The sequence below is a fragment of the Chaetura pelagica genome, unplaced genomic scaffold (assembly GCF_000747805.2).
Source record: "Chaetura pelagica isolate M959 unplaced genomic scaffold, ChaPel_1.0 scaffold69, whole genome shotgun sequence".
NCBI lineage: Eukaryota > Metazoa > Chordata > Aves > Apodiformes > Apodidae > Chaetura > Chaetura pelagica.
This window is the reverse complement of record NW_009970724.1, coordinates 3,909,361-3,927,092: the sequence shown is the minus strand read 5'-3', so window position 1 is coordinate 3,927,092 and position 17,732 is coordinate 3,909,361. Positions and strand designations below refer to the sequence as shown.

Sequence of the window (17,732 nt, the reverse complement as noted above, 5' to 3'; positions counted from 1 at the left end):
ACCAGAGAACATTACAATATCCTGACTATTCTGTATTTAGGTGGGTTTTTCTGAAAGTTTATCAGTTGGTTAAAAAAATACACTAAAATAAATTAAGAAATGCTTCAAAATTAATACAAAAAATTAACTTGCAGCTGGGAGTTAATAGTAGAATCTACAGTATTGCAGCATTATTGTTTCTGAAATCTGAACACATTCATTGAAAACTGAGAATTTTACTTCCAGGATATGTAGATTTTTCTGACTTCATTGGTGTATATGAAGAATCATCTTACAGGCACAAAGAATTATCAGAAGCATAATGAGAAAGCAAGATTCTAGGGAGGTGGGCAGTGGGGCAAGGTGCTAACCTTGGTTATGCAGCTTTTAAATTTGTTATTTGGCTTCTAATATTTGAGCTAGAGATCACCTTCTGAATAATCTGCATCTATTTATACCGGATGTAGTATAGTGGGGACCTTATCTTTGACTAGTGCTAGTAAGCACTAGCTGTAATAAATAATACTAAAGATTTTACTCACCTTTGTCATCACACCTGATACAGCAGGTGTGACACGACCCTGGCTTTCTCCCAGATTGCTTTGTGAAGTGCACAGAATAAGTCTCACGTTTTGAACTGCTCGTTTGGAAGGGACTATGAGCAGGACAAGCAATGTGGCTATAACCTTGGGGTTTTAGTCCATGTTTAGCAGGTGCATGGATATATATAACAATGTTTTCAGTAGGTAAAAACTCCAACACCTTTGCAAGTGCCAAAAGGTTTCAGTAACCTCATTAGCATGCATGTTTGGTGCAGTATGGATAAAATGCTTCCATCCCTGGCCATGCTTTAATTGCTTGGAACAGGCCTTACAGAATGTGCTTTTTGTTTCCCAACCTTCCAATGGTAACAAGCAATTTTTAATGAATTCTGCTGGCTAACTCAAGAAAGGTCTCTTGATGGGAAATATCCTGCCTTTTGCCATCATTGAAGCATCTTGTTTCTGTTCCAGACTGCGGATAAAGATATTAAATGTGCGTTTTGGAACTATTCAGCAGACACTATGAATGGCAACTGGGCTACAGAAGGCTGTGAGCTGACACATTCCAACTCCACTCATATCTCATGCAAATGTAATCATCTGACTCATTTTGCTGTTTTGATGTCCTCAGGTGGCTCTGTTGTAAGTGCTATTTTAATTTAGTGTTTCATCTGATACTTTCTTCTGTCTTCATTCCTTATGTTTTTATTTCAGAGCAACTTACATGCTTTTCTCCCTTTAGGTTGTCTCGTGTTTTTGTTCAGCAAACACACAATTTATTGTGCAAAGAGCAAACAAAATTCCTGCCATATGTGTCTGAATTTCCGTATGTCCTTTTTGCAGTATTACAGAGCAGTGATGCAGCAAACTATCTTGTTCCAAATACACAGTCTGTTGTGCTTATTTTTGGTGCATTGCTTTTAATTTTAAATTCCACTTTAAGACTGCCATGGGATTTAACTGGCATTCATTGGTGGTCAGTAACCATATGGCCCAGAATTTTTTTCTCTCAAAACTTTGCCATCCATTTGTCCAACCTTGGTGTCCAGAAATCTGTTTTAAATTCTCTCCTGAGAGTTTGCAGCAGCATAATCAATTTGAAGTTTATGACTATTAAGCATGGGCACTCACGACCAGCACAAAATTGTGAAAATGACCACTCACTTTATGACCTCCTTATATGAAGAGACCCCATAGATTTCCAGGGTCTAAGTGAGGATCTGCAGGAGCTCAGGTTTTGCCTCAGGAGGCAGCTTTATAAGGTATCAGAACTGACAGCAAGCAGAATATTAGCATGAATATACCGTATTGAGACAGTTCTATCACACTGTGAATTTCATGCTGATAGAGGCTGTTTCTGGTTGCTAAATAGCATCCTAAGTCTCCAGTTCAGATTTAAAACCTTTGCAGGTACTTATATAGTTATTTTGAAAAGGAAAGCTGGGAGGAGAATAATTTCTGGTCCTTTATTTAGAAACAAAATTACTTAGATATATTTTATGGTCAGCTGAACACTATCCTTATGCTGATGCACAGTCATGTATTATGTATTTCAGAGAAGCTTTATGCAAATATCAAGCAGCGAATGTAACTGTGTTCCTATACAGAAAATATTACCATCCAATATTAAAAAACCCTGTGTTTCTTTGGAGAATGTTCATGTTACATATCTGGAATAGCCTTTGTTTGAAGTGATTGTTATTTCAGAGTCTTGTTTTGATCATACTGCATTCAGTAAGATGGTTATTCAGTTCTGCTTATCTAAGTCACTGCTGTGATAAGTCCTTTTATATTAAGAAATGTTCATATTGTATTAATATATGTTCTACTGCCACTGTATTTGTCATTCACTAAAATGATCTGATTTTTTAAATCACATGAGGAGATGTTAATGAAAAGTTTTGTTAAGAATTATCAGAAAATGCAAGAGCAGGAATGTATACAGTTTTTACTAATTTCCCCTGAAATTATATCTGTCTCAAAAAAAAACCCAATATTTTTTTAGAGTATCCAAATTGTACACTTGCAGTGAAACTCTACAAACAGTCTTGTTTAATATTTTGTAGAAAAGAAGAAAAGAACTGTATTATAGAATGAGGTCTTTCTTGAGAAGGTACAAGGCTATTCTTCTAAATATTATATTATAATTTTCCCCCAGGGTGTTACAAATTATAACATTCTTACAAGAATCACACAGCTAGGAATAATTATTTCGTTGATTTGCCTCTCCATGTGCATTTTTACATTCTGGTTCTTCAGTGAAATTCAAAGTACTAGAACAACAATTCACAAAAACCTCTGCTGCAGCCTTTTTCTGGCGGAACTTATTTTTCTGATTGGAATTAATATGAACAATAATAAGGTGGGTAGTTTTGACTTCTATCTTGATTTTGTGTTGTAAAGTAAATACACAGTATAAGATACGATCTTACATCTACTTCCAGTATTTTCCTGGTATCAGTATGAATATTCTAGTGACACTGACTTGCCGGTCTAGTAACAGGAAATATGAACAGGTCATTTTAAAAAGTGGGGCCTTCCTCTGAGGTGTTGTATACCTATTTAGCTCTGTGGGTTTCGTTTCATGTTTGTCACCTTAACTGAGATTGTGGTCTCAATGTGTTTAGCATTTTCGCTTTCCACATCTGTTTAGATGCTGTACAAAGCCAATTTTCCTTAAAAGCCAGGCCAGGGCTGCAGTCCCAAGATGGCATTTAAGATACTGTGCTGTTGGCTGGAGGACTCCTTTCCCTTCTATATCTGACCTGTCCCTGTTGTTTTTAATTTAATTTGGGCTGTTGCTTTTTATATCTCAGATTAGATTTAGGAAACAAAATTTCATATAAATTATTTTTAAAAAAAAAAAAAAAATTCCCAACCTTACCACTATACATAGCTGAATAGGTTTTAAAATTTCTTGAAAAACTATGAGCTATGATCCCTGAGGTAGCACTTCAGAATTGATTAATTAAGAAATATCATTTTGCAAACACTTGTTACTAATAAAAGTTATTTCAGAAATAATTCCGTGTCGTGCCCAATTATATTTCTTTCAAAATCATAAAAATAAACTTTGTCTAGATCAGGAAAGCATATAGACTACTTACCTGTGTCAGTGGGATCAACCTTGTTAATTTGCTAATGCAGTTTGGGAAGATGTGCACCATTTTAAAAGTTGAATGTTGTCCCTTTATTTTACCAGTTGCCACAGAAAACCCTAATGAACATGTGTGCTCATGGGTACAGCCCAAGTTCCTGTCAGTCAGCATTACATCTGGGCTGCTGAGCCACTACTTTAGAATCACTAGGTTGCTGTGCTTATGCTGTTATAGTAACAGAGACATATTAATAAAATTATGACTCTTGCTTTCTCTGATTGAATTTCTAGCTCTTCTGTTCAATTACTGCTGGATTACTCCATTATTTCCTTCTAGCTGCTTTTGCATGGATGTGCATTGAAGGTATTCACCTCTACCTTATAGTTGTGGGAGTCATCTACAACAAGGGTTTCTTGCACAAGAATTTCTATGTCTTTGGCTATGTCAGTCCAGCCGTGGTCGTTGGAATCTCTGCAGCACTGGGATACAAGTATTATGGCACCACAGAAGTGTAAGTCACTGTTTTCATGTCCAAATCAACATACGTGAGGATAAAATAGTCAGAATTGCACACTTCAAGGTATTTTCTGCTGTTTACTTTTCAGATGTTGGCTCAGCACAAAGAATAACTTTATATGGAGTTTTATAGGACCGGCATGTCTAATAATTCTTGTAAGTATAATTTGCTTTTTTTATTGTAGTACATAAAACTGATAATAAAAGGTGTTTAATAATCACCCACCCATTGCCATCATAGCTGTGAGTGCTAATTATAGGGCAGAATTGGCTAATTTAGACCTTTTTATAGTGTATCTAAATTATTTATCTGCTGTACATCTGAATACTTTACTAGCCTGAAAAATTGTTTTACAAAAGAAGCTCGATATAGGATCTATTTTTTCTTGCTTTCTGTCTTATAACCCAATGGTTTGAAGAATTCTGTGAAGCATTTCTTACTTCTAAGATGTAGCATCTTAGTATGTCATTGGCATCTCAGCATGGCTCAGCAGGAGGTGTATACAGACACTATCCTAGCAGACAGATAATCTGGTTTTTCAGATGTCGTGTGACTTAATCTCTTATCAGTGATCGGTCGTCTTTGTAAGATTAGACTGTCATCTTTATGGCTTTAGCACTCGCGTGTACCCTGTCATCATCAAAGCTATTTTAAACTAAATTGCAACGTCAGAGAAAAGAACCCACTATTTCACATGGGCAGACAAGTCAAGCATTGATAGCCCTATTTCAGCTGTGAAGAGGGCCTTTTTAATTCTTATTGGAAGTGGCTTCAAACCTGCAAATTTGGCAGGTATTATATGTTCCATTCTGAATTGAGACATTCTTGGTGTCTCAGGAGCCTTTCTAAGTGCTATAAAGTTTAACAAACAATTCCAACTGTAATGGGGCACTATTGTGTGTGAGTGGGCTGACAGTGATCAAGCAATAGCTGGAGCTAACAGGAGAAAGTACAATGGTGAGGCCTCATGAAATCTATGGTCAAGTCACTTATAACCCTTTGTTGCTATTTGAGCCATTTGGTGATCAATGTGAGGACTTGTAAAAAGAAAGAAGTGGCAGTGCCCAACACACACAAGATGAGAGTAAAACCACTTTATTTCAATGCATTAGCCATTTCAAAGCTGAATGAAGTGTCAGGTATTATTCTGGTCAAATTCCACCCCAAATTTCTACTGCAGACTGGGGATAGGCTGGGAGTAACCTGCCAGATACAAACGCAGAGTGATGCTTGTACATCTCACTTTCCTGGTGAGCATGGCTGGCTTCCAGAGAAGCAGAGCACTATAACCTCCCTTGGCTCAGTGCTTCTGGGATCAGATGTCCCTGATGGCCCACAGGGTACTATGGTAAAACAAAATCATGGGGAGAGAACATCCTTTACTAGGAAATTCTTAAAATTCTTAAGTTCAAGTTGACAATTTCCTGTTTCCTCTTTGGACCTTATCTCCTTCTTCCATGAAGGCAGCAGATGGGATTTTTGTTGTTGTTGCTGTCATTGCTGTTCCGTATTTGCCTTCAGGTGTAGATTTATGAGCAGTGATGTATCACTGCATTGTTAGCACAGAAAAACTGCATTATCAAAATACACAAAATCCCCAAAATTTATGCATCTGTAACCTAGTTTTTACCTCCAGCTGAGCTGTGCCTGATGCAGGATCTTAGGTACACAGTTCAGAGGCAGATCAGGTCTGCAGTGGCTTTAATATAAGTCTAGCTGTCCACAGAGGCAAATACTGCAAGCTCCATAGTCACTCTTTCAGTACTCCAGATCTTCCAGCAATTCCTGAAAATTAATAGAAAAAGAGGAGGTGTTAGAAGTTGATACAGGTCCTTTGCACCTGTGCAGTCTTCCTATGGATGATTGCATCCAGGCAGTTCCTTTTGTTTCTCCTACTCCTTTGCCTAAGCAAAGCCACACAAATGAGCTGGGCAGCAAATAGCCCTGTGGTTGTTACGTGATTTTTTTTGTGCGTGTTATGGAAGTATTTTTTAATAACTGTTCTTTTACCTTATTATTGACTCTTAATAATCATGCACTATAAGACTTCGGAGGAAAGGCAACCTGCTTTCAGCAAGCTGCTTCGTCTGCTCTGTAATTATGTTTCTTTTTGGAGCATTTGAACAGCTTGTTTTGATGGGGTGATAGCAAATCGAAGCCTGAACTGCAAAAGGGATGTTTTCAAAGACTGCAGGGAGCTAGGCAATTTGCTTGCATTCTCTCTGCTTTATTGTTTAAGGAAAATATGGAAAGCCTTATGAAAATAGACACTGACTCTAGAAGATGAAGTTGGTGTTAATTGTCTGCTGTGTGGAAGGCATGTTGGGGGTGGTAATTCTGTTTCCATTTTCCAGTTTTCCTGTTGAGCACACTGCATAGGCACCACCATAGCAAAGGTGAAGCTCTTTCCAAAGTAGTGCCATTCAGGAAGTCCTTTTAATTACAGAAGCTGATCTATTTGCAAGATTTCCATTCTGCTCATAGCTAATTAAAGCCAAAAAAATAAATAGTTATTAATTAAGGACCCTGAAAATGATACGTTATTTTTGTTCTGGGGTAACCAAATAGAGCGCCACAAACCTTGTGTCAAAAGCTGCAAAATCTAGCAGTTTCAAGTTTATCTTTAATCCTGAGCTTCATCTGCTATTAATGCTGAGTCTGCAGGTTTTCCAAGATAGCCTGGAGAGTTTGGATACTAAATCTCTGGAGAGCCACTCACCACAAATCTTACAAAAAAAACCCATTAAACCCATTGTTAACAAAAATGCCTGTGAACCAAACATGGCACTTTCCATTTCTGTGAATGGGTACCCAGGAGATTTGTGGTCTGGATTATACTATAATATGCCTTTGAGACAGCATGTAAATGAAGAAGAACAAAACCAGGTCTGTACCAATGGGTATCAGCAGCACATGTTTCAAACACATCCTTGGACTTTAAATCTGCAGTAACAGTGAAGCATAAGGAGCTCAGGTGTTTATCAGGAGTACAAATTAAGTTCTTCTCTAATTGCCTATGCAGCAACACTAGTTCTGAAAGGGTTTGCTTATTAATATTGTGGTTCTATTAGAATTCTTAAGTGCAAAGCAATTGCCTTAATGATCCCATCTAAAAATGAGCATTGATATTATTAGATTGGTGACTGCACATGAAAAGGAGTGGGTCAGAAGCCCTTTAAAGTGCAGTTAGCAAAGAAAGGGCATTTAAAACCTTTGTAAAGCAAGCTGCAAACTGAAGATAATTTCTACTACTTATTTCTGCCTCCTAATACTTGTAATCTTTAGAACCACAACCATTTTAGCTAAAACTGTGCAGTAGATTAGATCAAAGTATACAAGTATGGTGAAATTATATATAACAAGTATTCAAACTTTTTATTAGAAAAGTGAGTTTATCACAAGCCCTAAGTGACAAACATTCACACGCACCACAACCCATGCCTGATTAAGGTAAATAAAAACATAAGCTCCAGAGATAAAAGGTATGAAAAAAAAAATATATATATCCCTAGAACATTTTCCTTTATTTTGTAGTACACTCTTGCAATAATAATGTTCCTTTAATAGCAAGTCCATAAAAGGGAAATAACCATTTGCTTGCAAGGTAATGTGGCTGCAGTTTTGTTTGACATGTAATGTCAGCCAAGAACAAAGTCTTTCCCATTGTGAAGGACTTCTACATGGCTTTCCCCACCCCTGGCATGACAGGTTGGTCTTTGTAAGGGCTTTATTCTGCATCACTGATGTTTTTTGAAACATCATCTTTTAAACTCTGTGGAGATAGGATGAGTCCCCCTATGTATTGTGAAGGACAGCTATATAGTAGTTGTCCAACTGGCAGTAGAATTGGCGTCATTTGGAACTTGGGCAAAGACTATTAACTGTACTTATGAAAGCCTACAAGCCATTAAAAGGAAAATTTGAGAGAGTTGCAGCTACTCTAAGTGCAGCTATAGGCAACTCTTAATACACTTCTCTCACACAACTTTCTCCCATTAAAACTGTTCAGTTGATCTTCATGCTGCAAGTTCGAAGTCACACATGATAACATGATTTGCATCTTTGTAACACTGAGAGTCACACAGGCTTGATTATTGTAGCAGTATCACAGCCACAGTAAATTGGTATACCTCTGTGAGGAACCAGGACTCAGAAGTGTGACTCCTAGTGACATTAACAAGTACAATTAGCCATTTAACACTATCAGCCTATCAGTATCATTTGTTGAGACCACCTCTGTAATAACAAAATACAGACTTGATCTTTGAGGTTGGAACATTTCCAAAATTGAACATCATCCAAATAATCTTCTCTGTGGCTTTTATCCAAACATCCTAGCTCTGTGCAGTGAGGAGGTGGCTCATGTATACTCTTCATTGTTTTACTCCTCTAATGTGTGTTTTCAGGGACTTTGCATGTGTCTGGCTTGGCTTTAAGCTCCCATTTCTTGAAACAATTGGTAATTGTAGTGTTTACAAATACAAAAATGGCTTATAAATGGACCCTGCAATTTGCAGAACATCGTTGTAAACTTGACTTGGAACACACAAACCAAGAATAGTTCTTGGGAGAGTGGTGCTCAGAAAAGCCAAGTTCATTTTTATTAAGCATTGCTGTGTGTAATAAGTGTAGTGAATAATCAAGTGTAAAATAAAAATATTCTAAGAATTGCAGTGATTGATTAACCATACTGTTTTGAACTTCCCACCTATAAATGAATGGGTAAATGAATAAAATATACAGATTGCAGTTGCAAAATACAAAAAAGTGACATATGAGTGATGAAAGCAGGCTAACAGTAGAGTAATGCTTTTCATTAAAGAACTGCCTGCATATTCATTAGAGCTAGTCAATTACTTAAAAAATGTATTCATCAGATAATTTATCTGATGAATTTTACCATTATTTGTCAAATAATTTATTCAACAGAAAAGGTGAAATTAATGAAATAGTGCATTCATCAAATCTTATTGGACAGCTCTAATATTATTCAGTTCTGCACATTTAGGTTGATTCAGGATTAGCAAGACTTCTGCAATAATGCAGAAGAATTTCCTTGCAAACCCACTACTCTACTGTTCTCTCATATACTCATGAATTTCATGTACTTATATACTCTAATCTAGGCTATTCAAACTGAACATCTTCCTTGTAGAGTTTCAAGTTTCATGTTTTTCCAGACTTACACATTGAGTATAAGCTGGCAGTCCATTGGTCCCATTTTCTCATTTAAAACAAAAACAAAACAAAGAAAAACCCCAAACAAAGAAACCCCAGCCCCTCAGGTACACTGTCTCTTCTGACTTCTTCACAGTATCATCCCTTTTTGTCAGTGAAGGTTAGGTTTGTTGCTCTTTATATTCTAAAAAGTACTATCAAAAAAGTTGTCTGACCTCTGACCTCCATCACAATAAACCAAACCAGCATCTCACATTTTATAGTGAATATTTGTGCTTTGGAAAATTTGGGCTTGTTCTTTTTTTCCCCGAAAGGGTCATTTATGATAAATGCCTACTTATGTTTCTTAGATAGACAAGAAGAGTGTGCTCTGTACTGTTCACTGTACATTTTTCAGAAAATAGCTGTTTTAAACTTTTTTATACCTACTCTTGTTCCTGAGCCTGCCTTTTTAGTGAAAATAGATTTCCTACAGGGACTAGCAATAGCTTTATTATTCTTTATGAAAGAACAATAGTCCCCTTTTCATTAGCTCCTCTGTGGCTTCAGTTAAAGGTGTCTCCTTTGCACTTCTTATGTCATTGTGGATAAACTGGAGGTAATTAATTACATAGTGGTATTAGAGACCAAATCTGCAACTTTGGTTGAAACACGTTAGTTCAAACCACAATGTTGTTCAGCAACAACAATAACTGCTGTGCTAAATAATCACAGAGTTAGAAAATACCCTGTTCAGTGGACAGAACCAGCTTTTGTCTCTAAGCCACAGGTTCCATACTGCCCAACCCACTGGATGCAGTTTCTCAGGAAGACCAGGGCTTTGATGTGAAATTAAGTTTTTTCCTTCCTTCCCTCTGTCATTAAAGCCGTTGTTCTAAACACCCTGGAAATATTTGGAAAAAGAGGCCATAGCCATTACAACATGAAAATTACTTGCTCTTATGTTGTTACATAGAAACAAAATCATCACATAAGACTCAAAGATCCTTGAAAACTTATCTAATTTTATTTTTTTTAAGTCAGTTTAGCTAGTAGTGTTATTAGAAAAAGCACGGGAAGTTGTTCTCCCTCAGGTTCACTGAAATGATGAAGTTGAAAAGTCAAGTGTTCCTCTGTCTGCAAGAGTGAAGCAAGCAGACACAGCAGGTGAGGGAGTACAGGTGGGTGCCAAGGGGAAAGAGGAGAGTATCCACAAGTCCTAGCTAGTTAAGCAGATTTTCTGAAACATCCCACAGCTTCCTGCAGGTCAGTGTCCTAGTTGTCCTTTTCTAGCAAGATATGTATCTAGTTGGGCAAACATTTGTGGCCAAGGGCAGAGACAAACAACTCTATTGGTTCATCCCTCCTGACCTTGGCTGCAAAACTGAGGACAAATAAAAATATTTAGGTCACTATGTGTTTGCTTTGTGATCCAATAAGAAGCAACATTGAATCCAAAAGTCTGCGACGCTGTTTACTCTGAAGAAAAATATGGAAAACCCATCTATTTATTTACTTATTTACAGCTTTCTATAACTGTTTCAGAAATATAAAGGAAATACTTAATGAAGCCTAAATCTACATCTTGAAGTATGTAAAAGAACAACTTTGAAGTATGCATATATAAAGAGCAACCTCATTTAGCTATGCTTTACTTTTAAAACAAGTGAAATCATTAAACTCTCAGAATCATAAAATTCTGATTGAAACATTAAACTCTCAGAATCATAAAATTCTGATTCTGCATTATTGAAAATATTTCCCCAAAATATAGTCTAGAGGGGGTTGCTAGTGTTTTGTAACATTTTCTACTCCCAGATAAGACTGCTGTTGTATACCTAAAGCATAAGAGAATGTATATTCACTGGGGACATGATAATGAGAGAAATCAGTCAGTAGACAAACCCAGACTGTCTGACTGCCAGCTTGTGTCCAATTTTATGCAATTAATATGGCATTCATTTTCATTTTGAAGCTTAAACTCTTGTATTGTTAATAGCTTAATTCTGTTCTCCCCTGACTGAAATAACGATGATACACTGAATGTTGTCATTTTACCCAGCTATTAGCCATACAGGCAGAGAGACAGAAATGTATTGCTCTCTGTGGCAGAATTCAGACCATCACAACCTCATTAATTCAAACACTCATAATGAGGGTAATTGTAAAGACTGATACAGATACAGCTGCTCTGAACTTCAGACACTTTTTGAAAGAGTCAAATTCAACATGATATATGTAAAAAATTCAAGTATATGCCTAAGAGAGCAGCAGGAGAAATTTTCTCATTCTTTTTTGTGAGATCTGACATCAGCATATAGATGGTTTCATCAATTATTGAGACAGAGACTAAGAAAGGAAAAGAGAATTATTTGGGGGGTTCGTTTTTGAAGTTTGAATGTGAAGTGCTCAGACTGAATTAGAACTAGTATGTCTGAATCTTTAGAATTAGCTGCCTCTTTCTTATACCTTCTCTTTTTTGTAACACAGAGAGCCTTAAAAGGCTGGTATTTAAAGTATTTTAATAACTTTTGAAAGGCTGGAGTGTATCTTTTATAGAAGGTTATCATATATGAAATTACCAATTCCTTTTTCATTCTGTAAATACATGTATTTTGGAAATAGCTTCAAAAACTCAGTCTCATATTAAACAATTACTGTTAAAAAAAACAAACAACAACTTTCTTTAGGTAGTCCAGAGTGAGGGAGATCCAGTTCTCCCTGCTCCAGTGAGTATTTAATTATTTCTATGGTACAGAATAGATCCAGCAGGGCTGATGGAGCAATAGCAGCGAGTAGCTGGTGCAGAGGCTGGAGAAACCAAGGGTTATAGCCTAGTCTGAGTATTAGGAACAACAGAAAATTGTGGATAACTGCCCTGTGCACAGGGATTTTCATTGTTCAGGAGTGTCCTTTCTGGTTTTAATCAGAAAAAACTATGTTAGACAGGAAGCATTTCCTGGTGAAAGTATAATCTAAAACAGTAACTGTCTTCTAGTGCTAATGAACTGACATTTTTCAACGAAAAATTGTTGGACAAAATTTTCTTAAATGCCTCTTGTCCTGATGTGTTTCATTTTACCAGATGTCCAGGTGCTAACTGAGCTACCACCATGAAAGAAGACCTTTTCCCTCTGAGCTTTCAAGCGCTCTTTTGTGTTGCTTAAAAAAAGGAAGAGGCAGGAAGAAGGTTTTTAGTTGCCAAATTTGACAGCTGTCAGCTACCTTGATGGGGCAAAATTATCGCTTCACTCAGTATCTTACAATTTAATTGTAATTAATTATGAAAGAAGCTACAACTCTTCAACATGAGTGCAAATATTTTTATTTGCAAGCAGATGTTTTACATGCTTTATTACATTTTGTGTATTTCATACCATTCAGTTCTTAACTAAAAAGTAACTCTCATTCTGTACCTACACAGAGAGTACTTCATGCAGCGTGAAGCACTGACATCATATTTACTTAAGGATAGGCCATTCTGTTATTCTTCCAATATGTAAAACACATACATTTAACAGTGGAATTAAGGACCTATTTTAAATATAGCAGTTGCTAAGCAATGTGCTATTAGCAGAACTCTGGCAGCTTGGAATATTTAGCATTTTAGGACCTACGTGCTCACTTTTATATTATTGCTTAGTTTTCAAAACAGTTAGTAATCAACAGGAAGTTTGTAGTTTGCTTAGACAATAGATGAGGTTGTTTCTCAGTGCTCTTCTGGATCCTCATCTTGGTAAAAAAAACCTGGGTAAATAATGTTACGTCTTGATATGCATACAGCTCTTAATTTCTTCTACAAACTGGATGGATTAAATTCTGCTGCATTGGTCCCAGAACTGCTGGGAGTAGAAGGCAAAGCAGCAGTATCTTCTGCTACCCATGCCCACTGTAGGGCAGTTTTCCTTCATTACAAAATTCTGTGCAGAAGTACTTTGTTCAGTTAGCTGTGGTGGTATTGAGACAGAGGGAGGAAGGCATCTACAAACAGATGTACAGAGCCATCCTAGCTCTAGGTGGAGGTAGGTTAACACCAAACACAGTTTCTTCCCATCCTATCCTAAAATACATGTGATTGATTGAACAGAGCTCCCCAGGCTAATTTGTTTGGTAGAACCTCCTTATTGTTGACAAGATGATTAGGAAAGCACCAGGAAATTTATTTGAATTTGCAATTGCTTTTCCCCTCCTTATTTACAAGAAGAAACTATCTAGACTGATGCTGGGGCTGTGAGTCAGATCTGATCCTAGGACTTGTGCCACTCCAGACATCTCTGAACTCTTCCTTGCATGCCTGCTTTATTTTACACACCAACATCATAGTTATGAACATGGGAACTGCACCAACTCAACTCAACTGCAGGAAAATGTCACTATCCTCCTCTATAGCACAGTGCTGAAACTTGCAAGCTGCTAATCTGCAGAGTGGAACCCACAGCCGTGTTCACTGTTGCCTCTGCATCCTTTGAGACTGCCACTCTCTACAATGTACAGAGGTAAAGCCACCACAACATCAGAGGCAGTTGGAGTCTGGCATCTAACAGGAATTCTTCTGTTCATTTAATGAGGCCAAAAGTCATTCCAAATTCCTAAATCCTCATGACCCTTCACACAGATGATCTCCCTAAGAGAGATGTACCAAATACTTAGCATCCTCCCTTTAAACTCAGTCATGGGTGTACAATAAAACCTAGCTCGTTCAGGTATGTGGCTCCTTGGAGATTATCCTGGGTTATACACATACATAAAGCCCATATCTATAAAACCCACAATTCATGGGATCCTAATAATTGCCTTTATTTAATGTCTATTCCACATAAACATATTTTAAGTTTCCTACCATTTGCTCATGAATATACTGCAATGTTTCTAGAACTTAAGAAAGCTAAAAATACTTTTGCAAATATCTTTAAGTAGAAATGAATCCCTGAAGATGCTGTGAGTAGAGGCTGTTCCTACATCAGCCCTTGTCTTTGATTAACCACTTTAAAAAAAAACAAAAACAAAAAAAAAGGAATAGATTAATTATTAAAATTAGTCCTGTAGTGCACCTGAGAACTCTTGAGTAAAACCTGATTCCCACTTGGAGAGGCAGGGGGGCTGAGGATGCTCAGCACCTCACAGAATTGGGTTTGCAGGGAGAAAGTCAGAGGTTTCTGTTGTGAAACAGTAAGGATTGAGTGCACTGTCTGCCCCACAGCAGCTTCAGGTAGTTTGATAAATAAAAAAATAAATAAATTCAGTTTTGGGCTTGGAATCAATGCAATTCCCCTTTAGCCTATTAGACTTGCTGAGAAACTCCTTCCGGGACACGCAGCAGTTTCTCTGACTGCTGAGCCGTGTAATAACACTGGAAACAAAGCCACAAGAACTTACCATGTCACACTGTAATGTCATTATTCACTTGATAAAGCTGTGGCCATGGGTTTGCTCAAAGCTGTGGAGTAGCTCTGCTCATCAAACAGGTAGCTTCTCCCCAAAGCCAGCGCGTGGCAGCAGCAGTCCCCAGGCTGGCCCTTTCCAGGCCTCTGTCCTCAGCTCACTTTCACACTTGCCTGCACATCTTGCTCCTCTCCAGCTTGCTACCTCTCTAGAGAAAACATGCCTTATGTTTGCCATTTATTTCTCATTCACCTTGCTTCTCACCTTAAGGCAGCCTTAATTGTAACATCTCTGAAGGTTTATTCAACAGATCTGAGGATAGTGCTTTAATTACAAAAACAAAAACACCAGATTACAACCAAAGTATAAAACACAGTATTTGGCTCAAAGTAGCAGCTGAAACCTTTTTAGATGTTTCAGCATCTTTCATCCAGGAGTTCCTCAGTTTGTCTCAGCTGGAAGATTTGAAGATCCAGGCTTCCTTGTGCCTATCTATATTTTGAATGCCCTTTACAGCCTACTGCCTCTATGTGGGCTCAGTTTTTTTTAATGTAAATTCAAATATCTTAAACACTTGTATCTTTTGTCAGGCATTTTGGGTGATTTTACTTACTATCCCATTGATATACTAATGGTTCTTTGGGGATATCAGTTGTATAAATGTCTTTTCTCCTTTCCTACTCAGTCCAGCTTCTCAGTATTCCTGCTCAGTCCACTGTTCAATGTAAACTTTTTTCTTTACATTTCCCAGAATTAGCTGAGGCTACTGGTTGCAAGGCTACTGCTACATGTTCTTAGCAAAGACCATGCAAAGTATCAAGTTGAAGCAAAATATGCTAAGTTTAGGATGCCTGCTCAATTACCAGTTTTCTCTAAAGGCCACACTTGACACATTATCAGAATTAGCTGTGTTTTTTTTCTCCTGGATTTACCCATGAGTTCTTGTTCTTTTTACCCCTCAAGTTTTGCTGGATTTCTGTGTCACAGGACAGTTTCAACTACTACGTTATTTTGTATTTTGATCCTCAGAGGACAAAATGTTACACCAGAGGGCTCTAACTAAAATTAAAGAGAAAAAAAATTAAATCGGTATGTTGCCTAAAGCTACTGTTTTGACACAATGAACGGTGTGTAAAGGTAGCCTGTGCACTTTGCTATAGATATTTTTTATTAATGGAGTGTTTCAAAATGGGGCAGAAAACAACTTAAGACTTTAATAAATCTTGGACATGACTGGTTATTTCAGAAGTTAAGCTCACCCTCATTACCCTGTAACACTACCTCCTGCAAGGCTACCTGAGATGTATTGTACAGTACTGGTGTTCTGGCAGCTGACTCCAAGAAGCCGGCATTAACCTCTCTCACTCCCCTGGTACATACAGATTATTCCCATTAGAATGGATTGATGAATGAAAAGGTCATAGTTAATGGGTATTACTCTAATGCAGAGGGCCAAATCCTATTATCCTGTGCAACAGACAGGGTAAATAATATTTGTGTAAAGGAGCCCCACTGGGACAAAGAGAAAGGGAGTTCACTGCCACAAGGCCCCACATCTGCACATTGCCCACCCCATCCTTGCTCAGCAAAACCTCTGGCCAAAGGATGAGGAGGTTTGGCCCACAGAGCTTCTTACAGACCCTATTAATGGCAATAGAGAGGCTCCCACTGGCATTCGTGAACTTGGCGAAGGGCTGGCAGAGAGGAAGGTTGGTTGCGTAGGTTTTGCTTGTGATAACAGCTTCTGGAGAAGCAGTGGTGTGTACTCTCCATGCTCATGGTGCTTTGATCACATTTCAATATGCCTTTTTCAGATTAATAAATACATTAGGTGCATTATCCAGATTACAGTGTGTGCACTAAGTTATTTGATATATTATTAACCAACAAATATACGATAAAAATTAAGTCTGCATATAATTACCTACAACTGCTGACTGACTTATAATTAACTTTGAAAAATTGCTGGTTTAGGAGATATTATAGATTACAATTTTAAATATAAGGAGCTTCAAAATAACTCTCACGATCAGCGTAAGTACAAGGTATTAGAAGAAAGATAAATTCCCTAAACTGCTAATCAGCTCTATCTCCTGTCTTATCAAATTGTAAATACATTATGCTGTATTAAAGTATGAGTATGCAGCTAATTAAAGGAGAGTCTGTATTTAGTATCAGATACTCCACTCCTGAAACAACAAAAATGTTCTAAGGACACATATAGCAAGTGTTAACAAATGAAAGCGATACTTTTAGAAGTGATGCTGTGCTCCTACAGCAGCCTTTTTGTTTTCATTTTGGAGGATTTCTTTTTTTAAGGAAAAAGATGGAGGGAGGAAAGCCACACAGTCCATCTGGAGAAACAAGTTGGGGAAGACATTAATTCTATTCAGTCTACAGCTGGAAGCCCACAGGAACCAACCAAGGGATTAGAACTAAGGATCTACAAATAGTATCTGGATGACATCCAGCTAAAATTGGTTCATTTACAAATATTTTTAATAGAATCTGATGTTAAATGTTGCAAAGCAAAATAAGACTTTTTAATTTTTTTTTTAAAAAGCCAGAAAGCAAACCCATCCACATTGTTAAAGGAATGCAGTACAAATGAAGTGAAGCTTAGACAAGCAAACAGAAGTTTAGAACCATAATTGAGCATAATTTGCAAAACTGCTTCTTTTACTTGCTTTTTTTTTGTTTTAAACTCAAATAAAGTGATGGCATTATAAAGGAGGCAGGAAAAAAGTGTATTATTCACCTATGAAACAAACATAAAATATAAGATAGAATACACAGTAAAGGAGCCTTCAAAGCAAAATTAGTTTTTAAAAAAATTATTTGTGTAAACCTAAAGGTTGCTGTGTGCCACTTGAAAGTTTTCACACCCCAAAGACTACAAATTATATTGTATTATTAATGTTGTTCAGCAACAAAAGATACATATTGTCAAGATCTACACAATACAATACAATAGAAAATCTGGGATGGGGAGGGGCTGTTTCTGTTTTCTCTTTTCTTTCTCTTTTTCTAATCTCTCTTTTCTCTTTTTCTCTTTTT

General features: G+C 37.2%; 1 protein-coding gene across 1 annotated transcript in view; it reads left to right on the top strand.

Annotated features, from left to right (window-relative positions):
- ELTD1 (EGF, latrophilin and seven transmembrane domain containing 1) overlaps positions 1-17,732 on the top strand; it is a 72,525-nt gene that overhangs the window by 51,673 nt on the left and 3,120 nt on the right. Inside the window, exons 10-13 of the mRNA XM_010006597.1 lie at positions 993-1,163; positions 2,680-2,883; positions 3,910-4,130; positions 4,225-4,291. Of these exons, the coding sequence (XP_010004899.1) occupies positions 993-1,163; positions 2,680-2,883; positions 3,910-4,130; positions 4,225-4,291 (663 nt within the window). The remainder of the gene's footprint in view (positions 1-992; positions 1,164-2,679; positions 2,884-3,909; positions 4,131-4,224; positions 4,292-17,732) is intronic.